The following is a 24,916-nucleotide window of genomic DNA, read 5'->3' on the forward strand; positions in this document are numbered from 1 at the left end:
CTTTATTGCCTTGATCTTGTGAGCTGTCTTGTATTCAAACACAGCAGATTTTGGGTTTTTCCACAAGTATTTGACCACAACATTCTTCTTGCCACCAATGTTTAAGTCTTGTTTCTCAGCCTCGATATGGAATTCATGGACCAAATCTTCAGCGTCATATGCTGCATCTTTCAGTCTTTTAAGCCAATTAACTGACTGGTCATTTCTCATTGCACGATCACCTACTGTGTTCAGCCAAAGATTGATCTCCTCAACTCGATTTTGGAGTTCCACAAGATCTTTAGCCACAGCTGCAGTAGAGCTGAGCTCTTTGATTACCAGAGGAACTAATCTCGACCCCACGGTCTTCAATATCTCAGATACTAAAACAACTTCCATGCCACCTTATATATTATTAAAGAGTCTCTTTTGCTCCTACCCTGCATATTAGATTTGTAATTAGCTGCTACCTCAAAACAAAATTGCAAAATGAGCTTCAGTAATCTTTGTGTTTTATTTTATAACTACTGTCATTTGGTTGTACATATCTTCCATTGCGCATGAGTATTTCTTTGATTTATCCTTCTGTCGCTAACCCACTATCATGTATGATTCGTGCAGACACGATCTAATAGAACAAAAACCGATATGCACAATGTAACGAACATGGCACCATTTATGCCATTTCGAGTGATTTTGGTGATCGAATGACAACGCAATCAATGGGACTAATGGTATTGTTAAGTGAGCATTTCTAGATCCCAAGGATGAAGTAAAAATGACATGCAAAGCAAAACACGAAGAAAGAACTCAAAGAAACGTTGAATTGAACGAGTTCTACTGAAATCAGTAGCACCGGAAGAACCGATGCTATAGGCATCGGTGGATCCGATGGTTGTCGGATGATCCGACGGCCTGGCTATTGGCACAAGTCTGTGCGCCTCTGGAGATCATGTGAAGATCAAGTGAAGCACCGGTTGAACCGACGGCTTCAAGGTAGGCATCAGTGCATTCAACGTACCATGTTCCAGAGACGATGTCAAGCGTGCAAGAGCCAAGTCTTCAGCACCGGTTGAACCGGCGAGGCGTCGGAGCATAGCATCGGTGCATTGACGTCAGCAGAAGAGGGAGGCCCAACGGCTAGTACAGTTGCTGTGTGTGACCGGTTGAACTGACACCCCAAGCATCAGTTCAACCGATGGTCCCTGGAACTGCTGCAACTGTGTCAGAGAAGCCAACGGCTACTTCGGGTCTGAGAGTGACCGGATGAACCGACGCTACCCCATGCAGACGCATCGGTTCATCCAATGGTACGCAGATTTTTGCTGACCGTTGGAGCAACGGCTCCACGACTTGGAGGCCTATATATATGGCATCCCCCGGCCATTTGGAGCCTGCTACTGCATTCAGGGCGGCAACAAGGAGCTGGGCAAGGCTAGGGTGTACTAGTCGAGTGGCCGCAAGTGGTTCTACATCGGCATCGTGCCCATCAACACGAGCTTGAGGATCTCGAGTGAATTGGAATATGGAACAACATCGGGGTTGTGAATTGTGATGACAAAGGGTTCGAATTCGATTCATTAGGCGGGTTTGAATGATCTCGACACTCTGATTGTGTCTCTGTTGTTTGATTTCGTAGCCTAAATTTTAAAGTAACACCACTGCGGGTTGTTTGGTTGAGGGAGGGCCGCGCGCTGCTCGCCGCCGCTGCCGGAGAAAGGCCGTGCACTGGCCGCCGCCGCTTGGGAAGAGCTGCGCGCAGCAGCGCAGGTGGCGGCCGGGGAACGGCTGCGTGCAGACTACCAACGTCGGAGAAGGGTTGCGCGCAGGCCGCCGCGGCTGCGGAAGGCCCGAGCGCAGGCCGGTGGCCACCGCCGGTCAAGAGAAGAACGAGATGTATTTGTGTGCTGGATAAAGTGACTAAACTGCCCTCGATTAAAATAAAACACCCCTGATTAAATCAACGCTCCAGATAATTTGCGGAGGGAGGAACTGGTGGTTCCTCTCAAGCACCTTATCAAGCATCTTAATTATTACCTGAACCTGGGAGCAAGGTGCAAGGATCCTGGTCGGCGACGAGAGGTCGGATGAGGAGAGCAGGATGGAGCAGCCCTTGCCGATCGATCAGCTCGATCGGTTTCCTCGGCGTTCGAGTCTTGGTCCCTTGGAGACGATGCCCAGGTGCGGTATGGAGGAGGACGGTGAATGCCGGAATGGGATGTTGGACTTTGGTACTACTTGCCACTTGGTGGAGAGGCTTTGGGGTTTCGGTTGGGTTGGCGGACGAGGAAACATGGCGGGCGAGCCCGTGGGGGAGAGACACACAAACCCATTTTTTTAAGGGTAGAAGAGACATACTCCCTCCGTCCTATAATATAAATATTTTTAGATTTCGCCAAAGTTAAATTTGTTTAACTTTGACTATAAATATTAAATAATTTATAAAGATTTATAAGATAAAAATAACATTACTAGATTCATTATGAAAGCAATTATCATAATATATAAATATTTATATTTAAAATAACTCATTCATAAGAATATTGATGGTCAAAATTGAATAAATTTGACTTCGACAAAACCTAAAAATGCTTATATTTTAGAAATTATTTTGACTCGAGGCTTATTTCAATTTGTTCTGTCTTTTTCTCCTTCACATAATGTTATTGAATCAGCTAAAATTAGTAGAATTGGAGGCGAGGTCATGATCGGTGAAGAAGAAAAAGAAATGGCGGGTCATCCTCCCGCGTTGCTGTAATCCTGCTCCTCCTCCTGAGCCCCGGCCGCCACACCGACATCTCGTCGCCGGTCAGCACGTGACGTGAACGACCGGGGGCGGCCGTGGTGGTGGCGCCGCGAAGGAGAACGCTTTTTTTTCTTTAGTACGCTGACACGACTTGCGATTTCGTCCCCTCCTCGTGGCGTGGCGAACAGAACAAAACAGATGTGGATTCCATTTCCATCCATGGAGGTGGCACGGTTTTTTTATTTTTATATTTTATATTTTCGTTTTTTACAAAAATATATTTTCGTTTTCGAAATTTACAGGAATATACTCCGGCCGCCCCGCTGCGGGGCGGCAGGGGTGTAGCGAAAATGGCCTCTCATGTCATATTTCAATATAATGTTTTGGCGATTGATGACACACACAACACTTGGACTAATATGATTGTTAAGATGACTATTCTCAGGCGTTTAGGTTCAAGTGATGACAAATAGAAGATAGTCGTAGACAATTTGCTATCACCGGTTAAACCGATGATGAGCAAATTGCACTCATCGGTGCAATGAACTTGGCACTGGATTAACCGACGTTGTGTGTTTTACACTCACCGGTGTAATGGACTTGGAGGCAGCAGGAGTTTTACAAGCACCGGTTAAACCGATGATCAAGGCAAAGTGAGCGTCGATGCAATTGTCCAGAGACTCCATTTTTCGAGGGGTTTCTGAGATTACACTCACCGGTTGAACCGACGTTAGTTTTAAGAGCATCGGTCGATTGATCAAGTAGCCGTTAGAGCAGTAACGGCTAGTTGCTGGGAAAATACACTCACCGATTAAACCGGTGATGACAAAAACTGGAGCGTCGGTTTAACCTGTGTTAAGGGATTTCGTCAGCCTTTTTCCCAACGGCTAGTTTGGAGGGTTGGGCTATATATATGCCACCCCACGGCTCATTTGATGTTGCTGGAGACCAAGGAAGTATACAAGAGCCAAAGATCATCTCCAACCACCTTAGAACTTCATTGAACATCATATAGGCTTAAGCACACTTGTGCGAGTGCTTAGTGCTTGTAATAGGGATTAGTTCTTGCGAGAGTTCCCTTGAGAGAAGTCTTGCTGCGGCAAGCAATCTTTGTGATCCGTCGTGTGACCCTCCGGCTTGGTGTGGAGTGGCAACGACACTTTGTGCGGGGGAAGAGGAGGCCCCCTCCTTGGTGGAGAAGCTGCGTAGTGGATTTCGGCCGGGTGACCGAGAGAGACGGTGGCGGTGCACGAGACTCGGTGTCTTGTGGGCACTTGCCTTTACTTGTCGGCATCGCCTTGGTGGCGTAGTGCAAGACGGTGATCGGAAGAGCCTCGGTGTCCCGTGAACGTAGGCGTTTGTGCCGAACCACGTTACATGACCGTATCTACTCGGGAGTTTGCATCCTTCTTGCACTTACCTCTTTACTTACCGTATTACGTTTCCGCATTTACTCTATCTTGCATGCTCTTACTTTTCTAGTTAATTTGATTAAGATTGGCTATAGGTTGCAAGTTTTTAGGGGTAAGTAGAGAGTAGCATAGATAAACCTTAGTCATAACTAGCATGTGTAGGACGTGTTAGGTTTATCTTATGCAAGTAGTTTGAGCCCTAGGACAAAAATCGATTAGCGACCTTATTCATCCCCTCCCCCTCTAGGGTCGGACACCCCGGTGATCATTACAAGGGGCTTTTGTGTAAAAATTTTTACAAAAATATTTGCGCGCAGGTCCCTGGAGGCCGGTCGCCCGGCAGTGGGGCGGCCAGCCCCCCAGGCCGCCCGGCAGCTGGGCGGCCAGCAGCTGCAGGGCGACCGCCTCAATCACTTCTTTTTTTTTGAACTGTAGGGTATCACTACAGATGATGTTGACGGGGAGGATTGATTTGACGAGTGGAAGGGATCTGCATGCGCCCCACGTTCTCCTATTTCTTTTTTTCAATTTTTTTTTGGCTTGATGCCATTCACGTTTCTCGAAAGCTTGTTGCCATTCACGTTACCTATTTCATTTTCTTTCACTATAAAAAAATAGCATGCTATAGCGTCAAAATAGTGCCACTGTAGCGGCCGTTAAACAAATAATCTTGATATGAAAAAAATATACTAAACATTAACAAACTATTATATAATAACATGGACGAGTTTTTTCTACACTCGCGTGTAGCTACTCTCATCATCAGTATATCATCGTGTGTATGTTCGTATACTTATTTATCACTTTGAGTATCTTCATGTACTTATTTTAAGATACTTCAAAGGTATATACATGAAAATTTCAAAAGCAGTCCTATTTTTTAAATATACTATGATTATATCTTAGTATTAGCATATAAAATAAGTATGTCCATGTACTCTATTTTGACGCTACAGTGGCACTATTTTGACGCTATAGCGCGCTATTTTTTATAGTGAAAGAAAATGAAATATGTAACGTGAATGGCAACAAGTTTTCGAGAAACGTGAATGGCATCAAGCCAAAAAAATCCTCTCCGTCAACATCATCTGTAGTGCTACCCTAGAGTTCAAAAAAAAAAGTGATTGAGGCGGTCGCCCTGCAGCTGCTGGCCGCCCAGCTGCCGGGCGGCCTAGGGGCCGGCCGCCCCGCTGCCGGGCGACCGGCCCCCAGGGACCTGTGCGCAAATATTTTCGTAAAAGTTTTTGCATAAAAGCCCCTGCCGCCCCGCAGCGGGGCGACCAGGTTCCAGCCGCCCGGCAGCGGGGCAGCCGGGGTATATTCCTGTAAATTTCGAAAACAAAAATATATTTTTGTAAAAAACGAAAATAAAAAATAAAAAAATAAAAAATAAAAAAACCGCTGGAGGTGGCAATCGATGAATGTGGCCCAGTAAAAGAATGCTGTTGGCCTGTTGGGCCCATGACGGAAAAGGATGCTTGGGCCAGGCCCCCAGCTCGGCCCATGACAGAGAGAGTAGAGTAGAGTAGAGATCTAATGAACACTGATGCCATCTACCAGCATGGACTTTCTCAAAAAAAAAAAAATCTCTACCAGCATGAACAGTTGAACACGGTGGATCTGCAGGATGCACTGTACCAACCGACGACACCTCCGTCCACAGCAACAAGAATCTTCTTGTTTTGTTTTGAAAAAAAGAGGGCAACAAAGAATCTTCTGCTCTTGGCATTTCATTTACTTTTCTATACAGTTCCATACAATCCGTTGTTGACTTCACACAAAACCCACAAGTCAGAATACAGATCTTGCGCTACGTCACAAACACAGGCTCACAGATCACTGACAGTGATCCACGGTGCTAAACCTGCATCCATCCAATCCTGCAATCCAATTACTCTAAAAGGTGACCTCAAAACATGCTGCTGTCCTTCATGGTTAGCTGGTCAACAACTCAGCCTCCTCCTTGACGACGTATCAGGGAAAGGCACATCTCGGTTTTCACTGACCAGCAGATGCTGTCCTATCACCCAAGTTTTTAACCCCCAATCACCACGCTGGTCAGACAGCCGATGCCACTTCTTCATCGGGGGATTAAATCAAAACTACTGAATTACCGCCACATGCATATGGTGTGTGGTGTCAGTATAAATAAAAATAACTAACTAACAAACAAGCAAGCAGGGCCCGGCATCGTCGTCACCTGCTGTTCGATCTCCCAGCTTCTTCAACGCTTGCAACCGGACGCTCACGCCATCTCCAGACCCCGAGGCTGAAGAATCTCTCTCCGGCCGGGAGCGGCCATTCCGAGACGACAGGCAACGAGAGGGAGCACTAGAGAAAGCAGCAGAGCCCTGGCATGGCGGACACGGACTTGTGAGCCAGCGCAAGCCAACAACAAGAGTTAGGACACCGAGAGCCGACCTCAGCTCGCTGCTGCTCTACGCAATGCCCGTAATCCCGTATAGCTAGCTAGGTCAAACACACAGATCTACAAGTAGTGCTGCTGCGACTGCGGCTGTACTAGGCTGCGGTTGCTGGTGTTTTTTTTTAGAAAAATTGATGGTGGTGATTAGTAGTGGTTAGAAGAGAGATCACAAAGTATTTTTTTTAGATTAAAGAAAGTCCGGCCTCGACACAGCACACGTGATGATCCAGAGCCAACAGAAATACAGCACGCAGGCTGTAAGAGCAAACGCTGACACCAAACGTCAGAGCAAACTGAATAGGAAAAGCAGAACTCTGAAGTCTAAACTAAAGTTCAGACACCGCTTCGATCGGCCTATGATCAGACCCATCAAGCTTCAGGCAGCGCACTTCACTCCTTGCAGCCACCAGTAGACCAAACGGTTTCTGAAGTTCCAACCCTTTCTGGCAAACATCTCGAGTGCTCTTCCTTCTAGATGACGACAGTTGTTCTTCAAAAAGAAAAAGAAAATTGGCCACTTTAAACAGCTGCGACCAATCACTGTGTTCGGCTGGTCTACTCTCCTCCAGCGCTACAGTAATTTCTTCTCACACTACTCCAGCCACCAGCTCCAGTCAGCCCAACAGTATTTTCCTCTCACAGCATTCCAGCTCCAGCCTGCCGAACGCGGTGAATATCTGGTCCAATGTGTCTCTCTGAAAATTACCTGCAAATAAGAGTTAGGAAATTTTTGACTGAATACTGCATCGTTTCGACTTGACCACAAAGCCCAGCAAATAGCTGCTGCTCCAACCAACATTTGTTTTCTTTTTTTGAAGTAAACAACATTATATTTGTTTTCTAAGCTTCAAGGAAAAACCATTCACCCAAGAACCCAGCAAATGTGATACACTAGCAGGTGGAAGGATTCCAAAAGAAAAGAAAACAACATTCCAGGCAAACTTTGCCACCTGGCAATCAAAGAACAAATGTTGTATGTTTTCTTCCTTATTACACAAAAGCAGCACTTGCTATCTCCTTTCCAATTTCTTTTAGTTAGATTATCACGATGCATAATGGAGCAGATTCCATGCCTCGGTCAAATCATGCAGTACTGTACTCCCAAGGAGACAAAGCAGATATCTTTCATTTGTGGGCTTCTATTGACACCGCGACGTAATTCTCGTGTGCTTGATCACATACTAACCAAAGTTCAGTTTTTTTATCAGGGCAAGTGTCATGACATTTCATCACAAAACTAAAAGAAACCCCCAAAAAATGTTGTCCGAATAAACAAGAAAACACTGTGTATAAACTATATAATTGTTGAATTAGTCAATATGCTTTTGAAGCTGGAATACATTTAGAACACGCCACTTCAAATTGTCGTCTTTGTCCTGACAAAACTGTCGTTGGTGCCAATTTTGAAAATTTGGAAACCCAATGAATCCATGGTCGCATTGAAGAGCTACCAGCACAGAGCAGAAGAGAACAACCTAAATGTTCCCAGCCTCTTCTCCAAACATGCCCTCAAGTCTCAACTCAAACTCCAAGTCCATTGCCTTGGCGTTTGGAGAGGAGACCTTTTGCATAGTGAGCCGAGCCTGTGACACGATACAAGCGACAACCAAGTAGTCGCCCAAAGCCAGCAGGGGCTTAACCCTGTTTCGACATGTTCTGCCTGTGACCTTGCCCATGTCCTCACCCAAGTGGCCATACGCAACCAAAACCCAGTGCTCCTAACGCAGGCTAGCTTCCAGAGCTCCATTAAAAATCGAGTAGGTTTTCCTTGGACCTGCACTCCAGCCTTTACAAAAACCTGCCTGATTCTGTAGACGTTTTGTTTTGCAGCGTGCACGCTGAATCGCTGATATACAGTCATGTTCGGCTTGCTTAGTCAGGCCTCAGAGTTCCAGAGTTCAGATGTGTGTGTGAGCATTATTGGTGTGTGATCTCAGATCGCTGTGTAAATGATTAGGTCAGTGAGCTAGTTTGCGGCAAGTGGCAGTGCAATTTGCCGCTAATTCTAGGGATGGGATGGGATCTTAATCTGAATTTGTAGCTAGGTGGCAGCACTAAGGATTTTTTTTAGTGCTTGGGAATCTTACTGCAAATGAAGTCTACTGTGCTCATGCAGTGCGGATTTTTTTAGTGCTTGGGAATCTTACTGCAAATGAAGTCTACTGTGCCCATGCAGGCACTGCATGAGCTGACCTAGGAAGTCAGTAGTCTTGTCTGCTCACCACCGGTTGATTAGATTGCTGCTATTTGTTTTTTTGAATAATTTTTTCGAATAAATTCTTTTGAAATAACAGCTGAAAACAGGTCGGTGTGATCTATCCTGAAACCTGAATTCCTGATCTGTAGCTTTTACTTCCTGTTCCAGTACATATTCAATTCTAGGGCTGGGGAAGCAAAGACATGAATAATTGGAAGGTACTACGACATGTCCCGCGGTTTATTTATCTCCCTCCCCTGTCCTTGCCCCATCTTTGCATAATGTGGTCCTGTATTTATAGTTAGGCAGAAAAATTGGTACAAGTAACAAGTTTAGGCTTCAATGCGTGAACCAAGAACAGTTGGGATCTTATGGGAATGGACTAGGAAGAAGAAAGAACAGTATCTTAGGCGCCGGGCAAGATTCTAACTGTGAAAGCTTCAGCATTCAAGTGGAGTTCCCGAATTGTTAGAAGCTCCAGTCAACTTGTACTTCGCTAATTTCGACTCTCTCTATGTTTTATTTTTGAAGGTTTTTTTATTTCGTTTATACAATCCTTTGATCAATATAGTTATTTGATTATACTTGAAAATAATTATTTTAAATTTGATGTCATTATATCCCTATTCAACTTTTTTTTCTTATGCACGTGGTTGTGTATCACATAAATGAAAATAGATGGTAAAAGTCATAACCCAACAAAATGAAATAAGCTTAAGGGAGAGAATCAGAGAATGCTGCTCAATTCAAAATATCTTAATATTACTAATTGGAGGCTCCTTTTGAAGCCTTCAGGTGATGCCACCTAGGATCCTAGTGGACAGTCTAAAAAATAGAAAAATCCTACAAATTCTCACAAAAATCAGAAACATCAAGCCATCAATTCGGCAACTCTAATCATAATAGCCATTGGATCTGTTATGTTTTTCAAATAAATTACCCACCTTTGTCATTATGAAAATAAACTAAAGTAAACCCCTACACATGTATCTAAATTACCCACCTCTGCCATTATAAAAATAATCTAAAGTAACCCCTAATCTTCATGTAAATTATCCACTTATGCCATTATAAATTAATATCGAATAACCCCCTAAATTTTCGTATATATTATCCAATGATATCATAATAAAAAATTAAAATAAACCTCAAATCTGAATCAAAATTATATTATTATAATAAAATCTTAAACACATCAATATAAAATTCTAAATTACTATTTCTATCATTATTAGTATATTATTTATATAAAAATACTAACCATAATGTGTGTATCACCATATATTCATGTATAAGAGAAGAGATAAGAATACCAATTTTCATGTTGTTCACATAGCTCAAACAAAATGTTCAATTAAATACATACCAAACATATATAGAAGTATGATACAAAGTGAGAAAAAAAATTATTAGTAACTAAATCTATCACATTTGTTATAATTACATAATGATAAATATGTATCTTTATAATAATAGATTAGAATATTTAATTGGTTAAAGAGAGCACGAGATAGATAATTATTAGATATATCTAACTAGCCCGTGCGGGAGCACGTGTTGATAGACTAGTTACACTAATTATTATGGTATCTTTCGTTCAATAATAAGTCTCAAACTACATTAAAAAGCATAAAAAATAGTAAGGGAAGCCCATATTACGAAATTCTTAAGATATTTTTACCACACTCTAAAGTAAAGTTGCAGCATTTAACATGAAATTTACTTTGGACCCTCCGGAGAAAAGATCAGATTCAGATGAGGCCGTGCAGAAACTGTTGCCATAATTCAGTCTGAGTGGCAGCATGGATGGATGAGGCCCTGTTTGGTTCCCTAGCACAAATTGTGCTAGGAAATTTTGACCAATAATTACTAGTATCAAATAAAGTCAGTTTGTAAAACTAATTTCACAACCCCTGCGCTACTTCACAAGATAAATCTAACAAGGCATTTGATTGCACAATTGGACGATATTTACTGTAGCATCACTGTAGCTAATCGCGGATTTTTTTGACTCATTAGATTCGTCGCATAAAGTTATACTCATTTGTAAAAAAAAATTACAAATAGACTTCGTTTAGACCTCCATGCATAAAAGATTCCCGCGCTACTATTCATAGCACGAGGCAACCAAACGGGGCCTCAAAAGCTCCTCGAGCCTTTTCGGCGACAGCTCACTGCTTCACAAGGCCTATGTGGCCATTTGACTTTGTCCTCTCCACTGACATGCTGGATTCTCTGTGCAGCGGCAAGATTCACACACACACACCCCCCCTCACCCCTGACCTGATCCCATCCATCCACATCACGAGTGTCATGACAAGTTGACAAAGCTAGTAAATTATATCGATAAAGATAGGTCCATGGCCTGAAACAACGCAAATCATGGTAAGCTCGGCTGCAACTCATGTTGGATATGATTTTTTTTAACGAACAGGTAGAAGACTACTGCTAAAATTGAAACATTATTGTCCTTCAAAAAAGGCAAACTATGCTCTTTAAAAAATGGAACCATTATTGAATAAACACGAAACATCAAAAACACTGTTGAAATGTCAATGCTAGTATATGCATTTTCAATGATGGAAGTCAATGTCAGTTTGGGGTACGAGTAGTTCTCACATTAAAATTCCAACTACTGTGAAGAACCCATTTGCGCCCTATCTAAACTTGGGCGGGACCCATTTAAAAGATAAAGGCTAGTAGATCAGATACAAACTTGTTATATACATAAAAAAACAAATCATCATGAAGAGCAAGAAAAGCAGCATAAAACTAGGCGAAAAGGCCAGAGACAGCTCCACAAACCAGTCAAGAAACGATCATTGTGGCAAAGCTTTTGCTTTAACCCCTTCAGGTAAAAAAAAATCAGGACTAATAACACTGCATTTCAATGGGAAAAAAAACTTTTCTTAAAAAAATGAGGAAAAGTCAATGCCCAAGAACTTGTTTGGATGCAGCTGCTGCTTTAACAGCTCGACCACTGTACTCTGTGATGTGGGTCTCACTAAAAATATTGCTACCAAACCCAACACTTTGTTTTTACTTGGTGGAGATAGTACACTAAAAAAAGCACTCACAAGCAGCTGCTAGTACTTTATCACTCGAGTTCAGAGTGAGAGGTAGGAGGGAGTGAGGAACAAAGGTGCTGTTTGTTGTCTGCGCTGGTGGGGGTTAGAAAATTTTGACCATTAATTACGGTATTAAATAAAATTAGTTTATAAAACTAATTTTAGATTTTCTGTGTTAGGAATCCTGAAGAATCTAATGAAGTTTTTGATCGTGTGATTAGAAAATGGTACTGTAGTATCACTGTAGCCAATAATCGATTAATTACTATCATTAGATTCATCACAAAAAGTTATATCAATCTTTAAATTTTTTTTGTAAATAGACTTTATTTAACACTCTATGCATGCAAGATTCTTTTCTCGACTTGTGTGAGTTTGGAGAACCAACAAGCCCAAAGTCCAGAACAAATAAAAAAAGTTGGTGTTGTACTGGTGTGCTGCTGCAGCTGCTAGTAGCTCTTGCAATGAATGCAACCTCCCCCTCATCATGATGCTAGTGGCTCTGAAAACACTTGCAAGGGGTTTGGTGAGAGAAGTTTGGGTGTGACTGGTCTGCATCTGAGTTTCTTCCCCCCATCTGGAAATCGAGCTGTAAATTAGTGGCTCTGAAAACACTGCATTTAGTGGCTCTGAAAACACTTGCCTAGGGCCCTGTTTGGTTGCGCGTTGTAAAAATTTTGAAAAGTCATCTTTCTACATTTGAAGTACTAAATATAGACTAATCACAAAAGGGTTTACAGAACTCGTCTGTAAATCGCGAGACGAATCTAATGAGCCTAATTAATCCGTCATTAGAGGTTGTTTACTGTAGCATTACTGTAGCAATTTAGCGTCTGATTATAGTCTAATTAGGTTCATTAGATTCGTCTCGCTATTTACAGACAGCAGTCGCAATGCGTTTTTTATTTCGGCTAGATTTAAGTCTCCGGGCCTAGGCTCGTTCTCCTGTTTGTGGCTGTAGATCGAGAGCTATTCTAGCACACCCCATCCCATTTCGTTTCACCAGTTGGTTCGAGCATTATTCTTGCTGCTCGACAGCTCAAGAGGGAGAAAAAGTGGAGTCAAATCTTTTGTATTTCTCTACTTTCTTTTTTTTCCTTATTCGATGATGTGCCCTTTTCTTTAATTTGAGTTCTTGATCCTGCCAAAAACAAAAGCCCTCACCTTTGCAACAAAGTTGAGGGGTGTCCTCTCATTTCAACCCCTCACCAATCCCTCCCACTCCAGAGCTCCAATCTCTACCTGCAATTTCCCCACCTCCAAATCCGTTTCCCTCCCGAAAACCTCGGATTTCCACAACCCTCCACCGTAGCAGTTCTTGATTCACCCAGACCCAGATATTCACTGATCTAGTTTTCCCTCCCGAAACTACAGTTTTTCTGCATTTGTTGGTCCAAGAATACAACGAAATCTCCCCATTTCCCACGGAAATCTCGGGGTTTTCACCTCTCAATTCCTCAGGCTGCTCATTGATTCAGGCCCATGCATCTGTCGCTATGGAAGCCGCTCTCCCACTGCGCCGCCATCCTCCTCGCCAAGAACCACCGGCGTCGCGGCGGTGGGAGCGGCCGGCACGGCGGCCACGGTAGCAACGGCCACCGTGACGACCCGTCCTCATTCCTCCGGCAGCTGCGGGACACGCTGGATGCGGCATCGGAGGACGGCTTCCTCCACCCGCTGCCGGACTCCGCCGGAGCCGATGCGGACGCCGCCGTGTCCCGCTCCCGCTCCCTGGCGCGCCTGCGCGCGCAGCGGGACTTCCTGCGCGCCACCGCCCTCGCCGCCGCCGCCGGGCCTTTCCGGTCGCTCTCCGACCTCCCGTTGCTCTCCCACGCCATCGCCACCTTCCTCGCCATGTACCCGGACTATGCTTCAACCGCCGATGTCGACCGTCTTCGCGTCGACCATTACTCCCACCTCGACGCACCTGGTGCCGGCAAGGTTTGCCTAGATTACTGCGGCTTCGGCCTCTTCGACTCTAGCTGGGATTCTTCTTCGTCGTCCTTCACATTGCACGGGCTCAATGCCAATTTGAGCAACCATGCGCTCTATGGGGGTGCGGAGCCTGGCACTGTGGAGAATGATATCAAAGAGCGCATCTTGGAGTACCTCAATGTGCCAGCCAGCGAGTATGCACTGGTTTTTACAGTGAGCCGAGGGTCGGCATTTCGGCTGCTTGCTGAATGCTACCCCTTCGAGACCAACCGCAGGTTGCTGACGATGTTCGACCATGAGAGCCAGTCAGTCAACTGGATGGCGCAGAGTGCACGGGCAAAGGGTGCCAAGACGCCCACCGCATGGTTCCGTTGGCCAACACTGAAGCTCTGCTCGACGGAGCTGCGGAAGGAGATTGTGGGCAAGAAGAAGGGTCGGCGACGGGATGCTGCAGTTGGGTTGTTTGTTTTCCCTGCGCAGTCTCGGGTGACCGGCGCCAAGTACTCCTACCAGTGGATGGCACTGGCACAGCAGAATGGGTGGCATGTGATGCTTGATGCTGGTGCACTTGGTCCCAAGGACATGGATTCGCTGGGGCTCTCGCTGTTTCGGCCGGACTTCATTATAACTTCATTCTACAGGGTGTTTGGTGCAGATCCGACTGGGTTTGGTTGCCTTCTAATCAAGAAGTCGGTAATTGGGAGCTTACAGGGGAGAAACGGGTGTAATGCGTCGGCGATGGTGAGGATTGTTCCTGTGTTTCCACAGTATCTCAGTGACTCAGTCGATGGGTTTGATGCATTTGATGAGCTTGAAGATGACTCGGGCATTAACAGAGATGAAAAGCCAGCTTCTAATGCTCAAAATGGGTTGCAACTGCCAGCATTTTCAGGTGTTTACACGTCTGCTCAGGTTAGAGAGACTTTTGAGAATGATCCTGGTCGTGACAGCAGCTCGGATAGGGATGGGGCAAGCACCATCTTTGAAGAAACTGAGAGCATCTCGATGGGTGAGGTCATGAGGAGTCCAGCATTCAGTGAGGACTGTTCATCAGAAAACTCTTTCTGGGTTGATGTTGGCCAGAGCCCGTTGGGGTCAGAGAAATCTGGCCAATTCAATAAAGGGAAGCTGGGATCACCATTACCGTCTTCTTGGTTTAACGGAAGAAAGTGTAACAAGAGGATGTCACCAAACTTAACCTCCAGGATATCGAGAAGCCCACTTTATGATGGTAATGTGATTTCTTTCGATGCAGTTGTGCTATCAGTATCTCAAGATGCAGACTGCCTCAAGGAAGACCCTGAAGAAGAATTTTTTGAGAATGGTCGGAGAACTCATTTCAGGCAGGTTAGTGAGATCCAAGAGGAGCCCGATGTCGAAGAGGTAGCATGCCAACATGGTATGAACGGGGGTGCAGAGCACAAAGAAAGTGCTATAAGGAGGGAGACTGAAGGGGAGTTCCGGCTGCTGGGAGGGAGGGATGGCAACAACAGATTCACTGGGGGGCGACTCTTTGGTGTTGAAGATATCGGTGGAGGTTTAAGCATGGGGTGCAGAGTTTCATTCAGCACAGAGGCTAATATTATTGCTGACAGGATGAACCGGGCTTCGGATGCTGCGGAAGCTTCTGGATATACATTCCGAGATGATGATGGTTGTGCAACTGATGGATATGATGATGCTCAGGATTGGGGCAGGAGGGAGCCAGAGATAATTTGCAGGCACATTGATCATGTTGATATGATGGGGCTCAACAGAACTACTCTTAGATTAAGATACTTGATCAATTGGCTAGTAACTTCACTTTTGCAGCTAAAGTTGCCAGACTCTAAAGGTGGTGACGAACTCCCTCTTGTCCACATCTATGGTCCCAAGATTAAGTATGAAAGGGGAGCAGCTGTTGCTTTTAATGTGAAGCAAAGTGATGGAACATTTGTTAATGCTGAAGTTGTTCAAAAGATTGCTGAGAAAAATGGCATATCTGTTGGCATTGGTTTTCTCAGTCATATAAAATTAGATATGAACCAAAAACAGTTAAATGGCATGCTCGATATACCTGAGGCTTCCTTTTATAAGAATGGACGCAGAGACAATAAAAAGGTGACTGTAAGAGTTGAAGTCGTGACTGCTTCACTTGGCTTCCTTACTAACTTTGAAGATGTTTACAAGATGTGGGCTTTTGTTGCCAAGTTCTTAGATCCTTCGTTTCTTGAAAGTGAGCTCCTTACAATTTCTGCTGACCACTCGGAAGGACAAACCTGAGCATGACATGTAACATAGCAACCACCACCAAACAAATGAGAGGAAGGTGATTTCTCCTTTTGTTGAAGCATATGTTTGACTTTTATGCTTTCGAGGGGTAATCAATAGTGGTTTTAGCAGATTTCTTTATTCTTTGCCTAGTTCCTCTATATATGAGCCATATTTGTTTTTGTTCATGTAGAATTTGCTCAAATATGTACCAGTAGCTCATCAGTAGAGCTCTTTCCCACGGAACAATGTTTGTAAAGCAGCTCACTGGAAATGAAAATAGTTTGAGTGGCTTTGTGCAAGTTCTATTCGATCAGATGTGTGTTCATAATGCAGTTTTACATCTTCAGTTAACATTTCATTTTGGTGTACTCATGTGTTATTCTTTCTTAAAATTGGCAAATCAAAAATTCTGGGAGTCCTTGTAACACCTGGATGTTGCTGAATACTCCGACAGTTTTAAATTGTTGATTCTTTGTTGCCGCCCTCGGGGATGTGCAAATCAGCCTACATATCCATTGGTCACTTGAGGAAAATTGTGAAGAATACAACCATTGGCCATTAATATATAAAAACACTTGCGAAATCTTAAGTATCGTTATGTGCCTGCAATTGATTTGGTAATTGAGTATAAATACTATGCTTTCTTCCATATCTAGATCCCATAATTATAGGGGGGGGGGGGTTCTTTTATGGTGCTTGCGAAGTTACCAATATGGGTTACAGATGAAGGAATGATATTGGTTCCAAATGCATTTTTACTCAATGCTTAGATGAGGATTTTATTAGTTCTGTTGAAAGTGAAAACAAGGTCATCATATATTCGTGTGTTTGAAGTCTATGGAAGAAGCCCTGGATGATTCTTATCTGATGAGAATTATCATGCCTTGCTTCTAACTCAATTGGCAGCCAGAGATGCTGAAGAATCTCGATCTCCCCAATGATAACTTTAAAACTCCAGAACTGTTCCAATTTTTTTATTCAAGGTCCATGGAAGAAAATACCTGCCTGATTAGTCCTGGCTGGTTTGACCTGTGAGTGACTGGTCATGCCTTGCTCCATTCAATTAATTACTGTCAGAGATGCTGTAAAAATCTCCCAAATCATACTGAAGCAGTGCACAGTGCTATTGTCCTTACTCGGCTATCAAAACACAGTTCAGGTATATTCCTCTGCCCTTCCTTGTCATCGGTGACTCTTTTGTCCCTGGTTTGAAACTTTTATTTCAGACAGTTCTGGTATTTTTTTAGTGTTAAGTGCGGTTACTTGTGACTTTTGAGCTTCCCCTTACTATTTCCGAAATCTTTGCACTTCCGCTCTTAAAATCATTGTTGTGGATTTTTGAGTTGTGACAATTGATGTCTGCAATTCATGTTTGGCTATTTTCTTCTGGTGGGTTACTGTGTCACTTCTGGGTCCCTTTTTGTTTCTGAGACTTTTGTAATCCCAATAAACGTCATTGTTTTCTTCAGTACCGAGTACAGCTGATAACTTCAAGATTTTTAATATTTTTTGTCCATTTCAGTGTTTTATTGGGTCAGTTGTTGGCTGAAGAAAAATTTGGGATCATGTTCTCCGTTTCTCCTTGAACAGTTGAACTTACTAAAAGACGGAACTGGAACTAGCATATGTCAGCAGATTCCTTGCAGCTTTTGGTTCTCAGTAACTCTAGAAACTCTAGATTCTCAGTATAAGTAGTCATGGCATGCTTTTTTCTGCACCTAGTTTCAGTGAAGTTATGATTACCAACGTTGGATAATATGCTAGAGTGAAAACACAGCTTAACCCCACGGGAAAGCAGGTACACCATCCACACTTGTAGGCACTAGGCAGCGTGTTTATTGGCTCATTCAAAGTGCTGCCTAGCCCTGTATCTAGTCCCGGCGTTTCTTGGCCATCTTGTGTTGAGTCTGCTTCTCTGCAGGACGATCGACTTGTAGAGCTTGTTTCCAAGGTTAGTGGCATCTTCATCTTTTCTAGATCTTGATCACACACAATCAGAAATGTCCTGCGCCTTATGGGTTAACTGTTTTGAGGTTATTTAGCCTGAAAAATATACACGGAGTTGAGTGTGTGTGTGAGAGCTCGCAAGTCTGGGGCTCTAAAGGATTTGATTTTTTTTTTCTTTTGGGGACAAGGTTTGCATTGCCCTACGAACTTTTTTTCTTTTTCTTATTGACTCATGGTGCTTGTTTATCTTTCACTTTTGGGGACAAAATGGCAGCACTGGCCCCAGTATCACTAGACCCTAAAAATGGCTGGTGTTCTACATACATGTGAATCATACCAAATTTGCAACATACATGCTTGCCTATCATTAGGGTTGTTTTTCTCATACTTGCCTAGATTTCTCCCCTAACAGCTGCATTACATGGTAGGATCATAGGAGAGGAGGTAACAGGATGAACAAATCTCACACTGTGTGCAAGGAGTGTATTGCAAACCATTATTGGCACCACATGGATGACCGGAAGCGTTTCTTCAAGGTTTTGATGGGTGATTTCAAAAATGGACTGGTAAGACATATATTTTATTTTGATGGGAAACCAAAATCTTCCATTTCTGAATCCAAGTGTGAACACTTTACACTCTAATCATGTGTGCTCCTAGTTCCCTGCTAATTAACGATGCAGAAAAGGGGATGAGACTTTCGAAACAGTTGTAGAGAAGGGAACATTTATGCTCATGTGTTTCATGTAAAAGTTTTAAGCGTAGACCTGGCTGTTAGAAAATTGTAGGTATGATATGAATATGCTTGTGTTACTATCCATTACTGAGTTGTACCTATGGTAATTCCTGGCCCTCCTTTTTCACTTGACTGCAGTTTTCACCATTATGTGCAAGACTATTATCTTGTTATGTAAAAGACCTAATTTGCTAACTCATGCAGACCATACCGAGAAAGTTTGTGGCCAACATCAGAGAGCATTTATCTGAAGAAGTCAAACTAGAGGCACCAGATGGCAAAACATATACTGTTCAGGTTGCTAGAGAACATAATGAATTGGTCCTTCGGTCTGGATGGTCAGATTTTTCCTGTGCTTATGAACTTAAATTAGGCGACTTATTAGTGTTCAGAAACAGTGATAAATCCCACTTCAAAGTCCGAATATTTGATCCAAGTGGTTGTGAGAAAGAGCTTTCCTGTGTTCTGATGGATGGTGGTCCTTGTGTGCAAGAAAGGAAAGTTTCTAATGGTAATCATATGCAGTCATCAACAGGCAAAAGGTTTGCAATTGGTAACCCAAGCGTCAGTAAGAAAACTTCGAAGACAAACCCAACCGACTCTCCTTCACAGAAAAAAAGTAAGAAATTGACGTGTTTGCAGCACTTCTTGCAGTCTTTAGGTACTAATGTTTTCCTGGTTGACATATGTAGATGAACATGTCCCATCTTCTGAAGGCACTCAGAAGCCCACGAATTCAGGTGGTGGCGTCCAGAAGCGCACCAAGTCTTGCATTGTCTTGCCAACTGGATACGATATGACAAGTGAGCAAAGAGCTCAAATTACCACCCTTGAGCAGAAAATTCAACCCGAACCTCCTTTTTACATCACAGCCATGCACAGGAGAAGTGTGGTTTCTGGAATTCTGGTCAGTAAGTTCATTTACGATATTCTTGACTTGTGCCCTCATGTTTGAATCTTGAGCCTTCACCTACACGTATCAAAGACTATAAGATAACCTAGTTCTAAATCATTTGTAATAGGCCATCTCCAAGGATTATGCCATGAAACACCTCGCAAACAAAAGTGGGATCATCCAGCTTTCTCAGCTTGATGGTAGCAAGACATGGGCCATAAATTTGGACATAACCACTAAAGGGGACTGCGCTGTGTCTACTGGCTGGATGGACTTCATTCGCGATAATAAGTTGCGAGAAGGTGATATCTGCATTTTTCAACCATCAAAGAGCAAGAATGGAGTGACACTGATATATCATCCTCTTGAAGAAAACCATCGCCTGCAGCCACTAGGTGATAGATATGTGTGCACAATTTGGTTCCTTCAGATTTAGTTCTAGTGATATACTCTGACTTTGATGACCATGATTGTGATTGGGGCTTCTCTGCAGGACATATCCCTTCAACTAAGACCATGAGTCCTAGGCATGGAGTCCCTAAGCCCCCATACATATTACCGTGGCGCAGAACTCTGAGTGATCAGCAGATGAGTGAATTGGACAAGAAAGTTGAAGCTATTCAGTCCAAGATCCCCATTTATGTGGCCGTTATGCATAATTCCAATACTGCCCGCAACAACATGTGCCTTTTGGTGAGTCATCATTTATCTGTGCAGTGTTAGAACTAAAAAAGGAAACTGAAATTTCATTTTCCAAAAGTTCATTCCCTGTTGACTTGGTACTAATCGCAACATGTTAGTTTTCCTGTCACCGAAATTACAGAGCAGCAGAGGCCTTTGATCTGATCAACTCGCTGCAACCTGTTGCTTTGCTTGTATAATCACTGAAAATTCATTTGCATTTTCTCCCTATGCAATCAGGAATTCGGTAGAGACTACGCAACAAAGTATCTTCCTCCTGAGAGCCAGACTATGAGGCTTCGACGCCCGGGTCCCTTCAAGGACGGTACATGGGAGGCTGTACTCCGGGTCCAGAACAGGAGGTACATCCTTGGTCGAGGCTGGAGGCAGTTTGTGGATGACAACAAGCTGAAACCAGGCGACCTCTGCCTCTTCAACCTGATGACAAACACAAAGCAGCTGACAATGAACGTCCACATTATCCGACTCCGAGAGAGGTCGACTACTCGATTAGTTGATCGGCACCAGAGCTGTTCGTGCTGATGCGTCCCTGAAAATAGCAGCACTTTTGTGTCAGAAATGCTCATTTCGCTGCTTGCTGTGGCTACCTTTGTTCCATAACTTGTCCAACCTGCAGCATGAAACTCTGAATGTGATGAACTCTGAACTTTTTTTTTTTTGAGGGGGTGATGAACTCTGAACTGATTTGTGGCCAATGAGACGTGGTTTCGGACATGGGCCGGCCCAATCACTGCGAAGGTCCAGCCGGCCTGCAGCATCCTCATCTCCCTCGTGCGCGGGGACCAAAGGCGCCGGCGCCGCCGTCGCATGGCGGCCCGCGTGGTGGCCAGGCCACGCGCCGAGCCCCTCCCCAAGCCTGCTGCCGCCGCCCGCGCTGTCCCGCCGGTGCCCGAGGCCCAGTGCGCCGCCGGCTATGGCTGCTCGATTGAGGGGATGGCGCCGTCCCCTCCTCGGCACGACGGCCGCGGCACCGAGTCCAGCGCCTCCGCGTCGAGGCGGGCTTTTCGCCGGTGGGCGCACGAGGTGGAGCCGGACGGCATTGGCGAGCTGTGGTGGCCGCGCGCGCCAGCGCGGTTCAAGGTAGGACGCCCAGCTCACATGCCAGCCTGGTTCCACGTCGACGTGGCTGCTTCTCCTGCCCCCCGACCCACGTGTCTCTAACGCTGACTTTAATGGATGTCATTCAGACCTTGTTTGTTTACATGAATAAAGTTTAGTCTCTGTCACATAAAAAACTTATTATTTAAAAATATTAAACAAAATATATTTATAAAATATTTTTGATAGATAAGTGCTAATTCGCGAGACGAATTTAATGAGCATAATTAATTCATGATTTATTACAATGATGATACAGTAATCATTCTCTAATTATGGATTAATATACTTCATTAGATTCATCTCACAGTTTAGTTTTATGGTTCTGCAATTATTTTTATAATTAGACTTTATATAATATTTCAAAATAGTAAAATTCTCTTTGACGTGACAGGAACTAAAGTTTAGCCTCTAGATCCAAACAACCCTGATGGAAGCAAAAATTGTTCAACATGATACATCTGTCATCTCAAATCAAATCAAATCAGCACAAATTAACACAAATAAAAGTATACAACCATACAAGAGTCATTGTTCAACACCATTACTACATAAAAAGTTTCGGTTGAACCAAACAAATTTGCGGGTTTAAAGATTCGGATATCAAATTTTCAAACCCGTTAGAAAGATATCCGTTGAGCTTAGAGTTGTACCGTATTCGTGCCTGCAGGGACAAACTCAGACCCGAATCTGTGCCTATCGGATTTCGTATCCGCAGTACGCAGAAATTTTGTACTCATAGCCATATATAATGCCAAGGCAGCGAGAAAATTGGAATTGTGCCACTTTGGAAAGCGGGTTTCGCTGGAATGCCATCGAAGTTGTGGACTTCGTTGGAATGCCCTTATAAATGTTGTCCTTCACGCTATAATGCTATTTCAACTTATTTGACCATTTCACAAAATCTGCAGTTCTTTTTTTCCGACATGGATGGACGATTTTGCCACTGCCTCAGTCTCTCTTATCCTCTCTGTCAAGGCTGGAGGCAATTTGCCAATGAAAATGAACTGAAACTAGGCGATATCTACCTCTTTCAGCTGATGGAAAACAAGAAGCCTACAATGAATGTCCACATCATTCCGAAATGGGAGTGTAGTTGATCGATGTCACCACTGTTCTTGATGATGCATTTGTAACATGGCAGTGCTTTTGTGTTGGAAATGCTGGTTACACAATCACCAGTTAGAAACTTTAAATATGATCAAGGCTCTGTTTGGTAGGGCTCCAAAAAGAGCTCCAGCTCCGTCTCCACGCGGAGCCCTGCCAAACGGGGTGGAACAAACACTGCGGCTTCGGCAATGGAGCCCCGGAATTTCCGCTCTCTGGAGCGGGATGGCGGAGATGGAGCCATGTAATCGTGGCTCCACGCGGCTCCGCGGAGCTTCTCCGGTCTCTTGGACCAACTTGCCCTCGCCAGGGCCCAGGAGGAGGAGGCGCGGGCGGAGCTCGGGAGGCGGCGGCGCGGGGGGAGCTCGGGAGGCGGTGCAGCGGGCGGAGGCCGGGAGGCGGCGGCGCGGGCGGACGTTGGGAGCTGAGGCGAGGCGGAGGAGGCGTAGCAATGCGAGGGATGGCCGATTGGATAAGGAGGAGTGGAGGGGGAAAAAAGAAAAGGGAGAGGAAAAAGAGAGGAAAATGGGAAAAGAAAGAAAAAGAAAAAGGAAAGAAAAAAAGGAGAAAAGAGTAATTTAGACATTTCACAACCTCAATCCAATAGATGAAGTTATTTTGCCAAACGATTTCCAAAACGGCTCCAGCTCCACCAAAAAAACCGCTTCACCAGAGGAGCCGGAGTCGGAGTCGGAGCCGTTTTTGAAGAAGTCGGAGCTCCGCCAAACAAGCCCCAACTTTCAAAAACTATTGCGTCATTTTCCTTTAGGAATACTGTCGGTACCCCGGGACCGGGGTACCCCCTCCTACTGCGTCTGGGCAAGGACTCGCGTAGTTATCCTAAACTACGCGCTGAAGAGCAGAGCAGCCGGACCCCTGCGGTCCGGAGCCCACCTCGCCGGGCCAGCGGTCCCGGACCTGCTCTCTGCTCGGGGGAGGGTCCGGTGACGCCATGTGTCCCAGAGAAGGCAGCGCCGGCGCAGATAGCCGGAGGTCCCCGGACCCCATGCCATCCGGACCGCCCGGCGCGCGGGGAACCAGCATTTCACTCAGGAGGGGTCCGGAGCCACCACGTGTCCGCGGGCGCGGGCACGAGTCTTCCACCGGAAGACTCGCCCACCCACCGTATTTAATGCGGGAGGCTGAGGCGTGCTCTGTCGTCGCAGAGCATGGGGCAGCCTTTGCCAGACTCTACTATTGGTTGCGTATTATCAAGGTGCACAGTGCAGCCGCAGGCGCCGCGCGCGCGGTGCACGTTAGTCTGCCGCATTAAATGGATGCGATGGCACGGTCCTTTCCATCATGCTGCCTATGCCGCAAGCTACGCGGCATGAACAGCATGCGTGGCGCAGCCTACCCGGCTAGCTGCAAGCGCCGCACCAATATGACAGGGCAAGACCGCGCCGGTCAGAGGGTCTGCGCCGGTCAGTACATCCATGCGGACGAGGCAGCGAAATCCCGAAATAAGATCTTCCCCAGGCGTAGCACCATAATAGCGCTAGTCGTTATGTTATTTAAATACATCCACGTTGGGCCCACCTATCGGGGTCCCAACGGCTATGTACGTGCCTCACTTTGACTATGAAATGGGAGCACACGCTAGTCTCAGAATAAGTTGACTCAGACTCTCTCCCTCACTCTCAGCTCACCAACTAGAACCACTCTCGAGCAATCTCTTGTGAGGACAGGCAATACAATACACAGTAGATGTAGGGTATTACGCTCCGGCGGCCCGAACCACTCTAAACCTTCGGTGTTCATCGTGTTCTTGCATCTAGATCGGACTAATCCTAGCTACCCCCGAGTTCATTCTCTCTCAGTGCTTAGACGGGTGCATTGTGCCACCCGGCTGAGTTTACCACTCGACAAATCCGATGGAGATGGGTCGTCGCCTCTCCACTTGTTTAAGCAATGCAATAGGCGATCCTGAGATATTAATTGAATATTATGTAGTTTATTGCTTGCCGGATTGGATGACAGTTATTATCACTTATTTTTTTCTAACTACTCAACCTAGCAGAGAAAATGGGACCAAGGATTTGAAAATCAGGAGAATTTATTGTTCACTATATTTTGAAGTTTTTTCTTCAGGTCTGCGGATTTCTGATAGGTCTTTACATTTGCCATTTTTTATTGGAGAGTAAATTTGAACAATGATCACAGACTCGGCCCAGGATAAGAAAAAAGTGACGTTTTCGGAGCATATATTCAGCCAATATTAAGTTGCTGCTGGTGTTCTTCACTTCTCCAATTTTGTTTCTGTTTTCTCTGCTGTTTTCCTTTGGTTTTGTTGTGATTTCTTTTGTTTGGGTGGTGTTTGGACCGTTCCCATCTTCTTAATACAATAACACGCAGCTCTCCTTCGTGTTTTTGAGGGAAAAAGTATGTATATATTCATCTGCCAAAATTCATTCTT

At 44.7% G+C, this 24,916-nt stretch overlaps 2 protein-coding genes across 5 annotated transcripts; both read left to right on the top strand.

Moving 5' to 3' along the window:
• The first annotated feature begins 12,764 nt into the window (after window positions 1-12,764).
• LOC120699963 lies at window positions 12,765-16,314 on the top strand. The gene has a single exon (XM_039984078.1). The coding sequence runs from the start codon at window positions 13,310-13,312 to the stop codon at window positions 16,022-16,024; it is 2,715 nt and encodes a 904-aa protein (XP_039840012.1). The 5' UTR covers window positions 12,765-13,309; the 3' UTR covers window positions 16,025-16,314.
• A 362-nt stretch (window positions 16,315-16,676) lies between these two features.
• LOC120699964 (B3 domain-containing protein LOC_Os12g40080-like) lies at window positions 16,677-20,954 on the top strand. Of its 4 annotated transcripts, none has more exons than XM_039984079.1 (7): window positions 16,677-17,174; window positions 18,391-18,528; window positions 18,903-19,317; window positions 19,391-19,605; window positions 19,721-19,988; window positions 20,087-20,286; window positions 20,515-20,954. In XM_039984079.1, exons 1-7 carry the CDS (start codon window positions 17,061-17,063, stop codon window positions 20,815-20,817), a joined length of 1,653 nt encoding a protein of 550 aa, XP_039840013.1. In that variant the 5' UTR covers window positions 16,677-17,060; the 3' UTR covers window positions 20,818-20,954. The 4 variants fall into 4 exon arrangements, with proteins under 4 accessions (XP_039840013.1, XP_039840016.1, XP_039840014.1 ...); XM_039984080.1 differs by lacking the exon at window positions 16,677-17,174 and adding an exon at window positions 17,202-17,966; XM_039984081.1 differs by lacking the exon at window positions 16,677-17,174 and adding an exon at window positions 17,202-17,966 and having other exon boundaries at window positions 18,399-18,528.
• The last annotated feature ends 3,962 nt before the right edge of the window (window positions 20,955-24,916 follow it).

This window comes from Panicum virgatum, chromosome 3K, assembly GCF_016808335.1.
Source record: "Panicum virgatum strain AP13 chromosome 3K, P.virgatum_v5, whole genome shotgun sequence".
NCBI classification, from domain to species: domain Eukaryota; kingdom Viridiplantae; phylum Streptophyta; class Magnoliopsida; order Poales; family Poaceae; genus Panicum; species Panicum virgatum.

What these genes read in the sequence shown, in the direction of transcription:
- LOC120699963 (XM_039984078.1), top strand. Translation starts at nt 13,310, where the DNA reads ATGCATCTGTCGCTATGGAAGCCGCTCTCCCACTGCGCCGCCATCCTC.
- LOC120699964 (XM_039984079.1), top strand. Translation starts at nt 17,061, where the DNA reads ATGCCTTGCTCCATTCAATTAATTACTGTCAGAGATGCTGTAAAAATC. An exon ending in GTGATTTCAAAAATGGACTG is followed by an intron (nt 18,529 to 18,902) that starts GTAAGACATATA and finishes TAACTCATGCAG; the next exon opens with ACCATACCGAGAAAGTTTGT. An exon ending in CCATCGCCTGCAGCCACTAG is followed by an intron (nt 19,989 to 20,086) that starts GTGATAGATATG and finishes GCTTCTCTGCAG; the next exon opens with GACATATCCCTTCAACTAAG.